The sequence below is a fragment of the Gossypium raimondii genome, chromosome 11 (assembly GCF_025698545.1).
Source record: "Gossypium raimondii isolate GPD5lz chromosome 11, ASM2569854v1, whole genome shotgun sequence".
NCBI lineage: Eukaryota > Viridiplantae > Streptophyta > Magnoliopsida > Malvales > Malvaceae > Gossypium > Gossypium raimondii.
This window is the reverse complement of record NC_068575.1, coordinates 24,732,794-24,738,302: the sequence shown is the minus strand read 5'-3', so window position 1 is coordinate 24,738,302 and position 5,509 is coordinate 24,732,794. Positions and strand designations below refer to the sequence as shown.

General features: G+C 29.7%; 1 protein-coding gene across 3 annotated transcripts; it reads left to right on the top strand.

Moving 5' to 3' along the window:
* Window positions 1–802: 802 nt before the first annotated feature.
* LOC105785391 (WAT1-related protein At5g64700) lies at window positions 803–5,306 on the top strand. 3 transcript variants are annotated; one of them, XR_001130955.2, is made up of 8 exons: window positions 807–1,134; window positions 1,236–1,298; window positions 1,430–1,546; window positions 2,449–2,707; window positions 3,483–3,641; window positions 3,843–3,994; window positions 4,130–4,192; window positions 4,912–5,058. XR_001130955.2 is itself a non-coding variant. In XM_012611467.2 (7 exons), the coding sequence occupies exons 1-7, from the start codon at window positions 962–964 to the stop codon at window positions 5,072–5,074; spliced, it is 1,086 nt and encodes a 361-aa protein (XP_012466921.1). In that variant the 5' UTR covers window positions 807–961; the 3' UTR covers window positions 5,075–5,306. The 3 variants fall into 3 exon arrangements, 2 of the variants coding, with proteins under 2 accessions (XP_012466922.1, XP_012466921.1); XM_012611467.2 differs by lacking the exon at window positions 4,130–4,192 and having other exon boundaries at window positions 4,912–5,306; XM_012611468.2 differs by lacking the exons at window positions 3,483–3,641; window positions 4,130–4,192 and having other exon boundaries at window positions 803–1,134; window positions 4,912–5,306.
* The last annotated feature ends 203 nt before the right edge of the window (window positions 5,307–5,509 follow it).

Here is a 5,509-nt window from a genome sequence, read left to right as displayed (position 1 = left end):
CACCTTTAAAAATTTAGCAAAACATGAATAGGTTTAAAAGGAATTTACCCATTGGCAAAACGTATAATTCTCTTTTATATTTCCTCAAATTCATTTTACATACTAATTTTATAATTGAATGAATGAACATTTTTCCTTATTTATTTATATTTAAAAATATTATTTCAATTTGACAAAAGAAATAGAAGCAAATTTATTCATTCAAATAAATTAACAAAATGTTGTTATTATTATACTAAATAATTTAGCTGGGTTTGAATAGGCGATGCGTTTATTTGCGGTTAGAGTAAAAATAGTGATGATAGTAAAATTAAATGTTATATGGATACTGTAACCTGAAATAATAAAAAATAAAAAACTAAACCCAAACTGAAGTAAAATTATTTGCGTGTGTTCCACCACATTAAAAGTGCAGTGAAATTAAAACCACACTAAATCCGCTTTCTCAACCACTATATCAAACTCCACCAAAGTACAGCTATTGTCACCACTAGTTCATCGGTGCTGATACCATCTATATAAAGTCACATGCAACAAGTGAACTGACCTATAAAAGTTGTCTCTGTGGACCTGTAAGCAGTAATATTTTACTGAAATTGATACAAAATCTAAGTGGTTGCTAAAACAGGAACTTATTTCTTTAGTCAGAAAGAAAGTAAAAGGAACCAAACTATTATTATTATTATTATTATTATTATTATTATTATTATTATTATTACGCACCACTAACAAGAAATGTGTGCATATAGTAGCATATGCTTTCCCATCGCAACTTCATCATATATATATATATATATATATCTTATGCTATATTTGGTTAATGGGATTTTATGTAATGTCAAATCTTTTAATAGTTTTCTCTAACACTTGTAGTTGAAGCCTCGGGGTGTTTATAAAAGGGTTCAAGTTGAAGTTTAAATAATCATATTCAATTCAAACAGTGGGAGTGAAGATAAGTAAAATGGGGTCAAAGAAACCTTTCCTGGTGGCGCTTCTAGTTCATGCTCTTTCTTCTGGCATGATCTTACTGTCCAAGGCAGTATTCAATATGGGTATGAACATATCTGTGTTTGTCTTCTACAGACAAGTTGCTGGAACAATTTTCATGGTCCCTTTCGCCATGGTTTTCGAAGGGTAATTTTAAAGTTTTTCCTCTCATCTTTTTCTTCGTAACTGAAAACAACTATATATATTAAGCTATCAATTGCCCATAAATCGTTTCTGCGTCGTTCCAGAAAACACGCCAAGCCACTTTCAATACTGACCTTCTTCAAGATTTTTATGCTTGCTTCGCTGGGGTAAGTAAATTTCTGGTCGAATGCAAGGTGTTAATTAGGACGACTGAAGAGTTTTTTTGCTGTTAAATAATTTGAATACTAATGGAATTCGTCAGAGCTATTCTTTTTATTAATTTTCTTTTAAATTTCAGGATTACCTTAACCTTGAATATTTACGGAGTAGCACTCATTTACACATCTGCAAGCCTTGGTGCTGCGACCATTAATTGCATTCCAGTCATAACGTTTGCCTTCGCAGTTTTACTCAGGCAGGTTTCATTAGCTTCTTTTCTTTTTGCCACTTATGGTTAGCCTCACTTTTACATTTTGTTTTGTTTTATTTTATATTTGATAAAAGATTTTATGCGAAACATCTGCGATCATTTATTATTCAGATGAGCTAATTTATAATTTCAATGGCTAAGCCATGAAAGAGAGACAATTACTATACTATTTTTTTTCCTAAATTTATTTTTAACCTTCATATTTTTTTTCAATTTTATCTTTTATATTTTTAGCTAAATTTAATTATTTAGCTTTCAAAAGAGTTAAATTATTTTTAACTAAAATACTAACAAAAATTTTAAATTTTTAGCAAAGTTGGCGATGTAAACTTAATGTTAATAGAACATTATTGAACTCATATGTTATGTTAATAAATAAATTAAAAATATAAAAATATTTAAAAATAAAAATATATTATAAAAAATTATAGAAATAAAAAATTAACATGAAATACATATAGATTGTTATATAAGTTATCATGCTTAAAAATTTAACGTTTTAATTAGTAATTCCGTTAAAAAATTTAATAATTTTTAAAGTTGAATTCCTTTTAAAAGTTGAAAGTCAAACTTAATTAAAAATATAAATAAAATTAATAAAAATATAAATATTAAAAATTAAATTTATTATTATCATTTTCTTTAAAGACTTGCAATTATATAACCTTTTCAAATTTGCGCACTAATTAGTATCATAAAAAGTTGAGATTCTAAAAATAAAAAGTCCTTTAGTCAATTATTAATAAAATATTATTTCTTTCAAAAAATATTATTTAAAAAATATCTACTAATTATCTGAAAATTAAAAAGTATTAGAGAAGAGAGAAATTTGGTGAACAGTTTTCAATTTTCAAGGCAAAGTTTTAATTGAAAGAGCAAGAATACAGGATGGAGAAGGTGAGAGTGAAGACTGTACCTGGCATTGCAAAAGTTGCAGGTATAGTGGTGTGCATGGCTGGGGTTGTCACTCTAGCCTTTTACAAAGGTCCCGCTTTGAAACCTCCCTTCCATCTTCATAATTTCCGTCCCCATAGTGGCGCCCAAGATGGTGACCATGACCATGCTTCTTCTGCCAAAAATTGGATAATTGGATGTTTCCTCTTGCTAGCTTCCTGCATATGTTGGGCTCTATGGCTTGTACTTCAGGTACCTTTCTCAGCCATTAATTCATTTCCCTTAGAATTAATACCAACATTAACCCCCCTTTCATTTTTGTATACCAAGTTAAACTTGGTAAATTTGGTTATTAGTCCTTTTCCTTTACAAAGTTTTTAGATTTAGTCCTTATGCTTTTTAAATTTTGAAATTTAGTCCTACTCAAACAATAGCAATTAAATCTATTTGGTTAAATTCAATTACTTCTGTATTATGAGTACAATTGTAGATCTACTTCATATTCTTTAACTGAATCATTCTAAGTATTTATACCTTTTGAATTTTAAAATTTCAGGTCTTGATGTAAATAACAATCGTTGATCCATTAATTAGATATTTAGTGAGTGATATATGAAAACAATAAGTTGACATGGCATCACATATATGAATAATATGATTGTCGCATCATATTATGAAAATGGAAAAACTTAATGAATTGAAAATTTGAAAAGTAAAAGGACTAAATTGAATTATTGAGATTAAATCTATAACTTTCCTAAAGTATAGGGACTAATAGCAGAATTTAACCTTTATACTATTTAATTTAAACTTCAAAACATATAAGCTGCTTCCACAATCAAATGTTTTAACCTTTATACTATTTAATTTAAAGTATAGGGACTAATAGCAGAATTTAACCTTTATACTATTTAATTTAAACTTCAAAACATATAAGCTGCTTCCACAATCAAATGTTTTAATCGATGAATCACAAAGACAACCACATATTGATGTCATTTGATGGTTCAAATTTTGACGATAACAGGCTCACATTTTGAAAAGCTACCCTTCCAAGCTTACTTTCACAAGCATTCAGTGCTTGTCGAGTGCGGTCCAGTCATTTATTGTTGCTATTGCTTTGGAAAGAGATCCTCGTCAGTGGAAGTTGGGATGGAATTTTAGACTGCTTGCAGTAGTTTATTGTGTAAGCAAACACAAAGATTCTTCTAATATCTAACGACATCTATCTTTGCTTTTAGTAAAGTATGAGAACATAAAGAAAAGAAATTAGATTTAATCCAAGAATTATTCTAAAAACCAATGTTGTCCCACTTGTTTCTACCTTTTCTTTAGCAGTGATTTATTCGTTAAGATGATTTGAACTTGTTGCTTTAATCTACAATAGGGGATTTTCGTGACCGGTGTTGCATACTACTTGCAAGCATGGGTGATTGCAAAGAAAGGGCCAGTTTTTCATGCAGTGATGATACCATCGAATCTAATAATGACAAGTCTTGGTTCTGTGTTTCTATTAGGCGAGACCATTAACCTTGGAAGGTAAACACTTTTTATCTTGACCAAATTCAACTAAGACATATTATGAAAAAGCTCGGAGAGGAGAGGTTTAATTTTATTATATCTTCTTGAAAGAATTTGATGATATAGCATGCTGATAAAGTTTTCTTTATGCAGTTAGCAATACACTCTTTAAGTTTGTTCTCAACTCTTAAGAGTGGAAGCTATGACCGCTGAAGAGTAAGTGTATTGTGGCTCAAAACACTACAAGCAGTGGCTGGTAGTAAAATTTTCAAAAATTTTAGAAGTTTAATGAGATTGTATTTTTAAAAATTGGGGCCTAATTAAAAATTTTGTGAAATTAATGAGAATTTCAAATATTTTAAGTGAGCTTACTTAAAATTTTCAAAAAAAAAGTATAATAAAAATCTTCAAAAAAATTAGGGGTTTAATTGAAATTTTCTAAAAATTTTAAGAAAAAACTCAATTTCCTAAAATTTTGAGGGGGCCATTTAGGATCTTTAAACGGTCCGCATCTAACTACAAGACATTTCAAATCCAAAAACTTTAGGATATAGAGATGCTTTAAACAACCAGAGAATTAGCTAAACCAAATGGTACCTCAGTTGCTCAAACTATTGCTATATCTTAAAAATCTTGAGTTCGAATTACTTTATATTTTTCGGTACACATTATGCACTCTTACTCTTCAACGTAACCATGGGTTACGCTTTTAAACGGCTTTAATAGTCGTGCCAATACGCTGATCTTAAGAATCGAGAGACAAACTTTTGAATGTGTTACTCTTCCACGATTATTTTTCAGTATAATAATACTCAAAGAGAATAATAGCTTGGCTTTATCAACTTGATACAATATCAAATTTGCATGCAATTAGCTGGAGATAAAAGAAAGCTGAAATTTTGATGTATATATTATGTTCTATATTGTGGTTGTAGTGTTTTGGGTGCAATCATGTTAGTGATAAGCCTTTACAGTGTTTTATGGGGAAAGAGCAAAGAACAGAACGTTGATAACGTGGGTTGTTTGCCTGTTGAAAATCAAACACAAGTAAAGGAAACAGCGGTTAGCAGCAGCCCTCGGACATCGTTATCTACGTAACTAATTATTGTCATGTTCTTTGATTGTATTTCTAAATCTTTATTTCTTCTTTTCCCCTCCATTTCGTAATTGTATTATGGGTTTGGACAAGCGCTTTATGTCTTCTTTTATTAAGGGATAATGTTACATTTAATACTGGTTATTGGGTAATTTAGTGCAATAGATATTTAAAAATGTGTAATGTGAATCTGTATTAACAATTTGTTACTTAAAAGTTTATATTTATTTCTAACGTGGTTAATTGACGCATGTAGAACTATAAAATAATTTAATAAATGCTCACACTTCGTGCAAGTGTTATTGAGTTAGAATTTTAGTCTCGTAATCCTTATGATTTTAGAGATTGGTCACCCGACCTTCTAAAGCCTACAGCATATCCCTAAATTGGCTAGCTTTCCTAGCCCTACCACGACTCTCTATTGGCTTAATTTGATC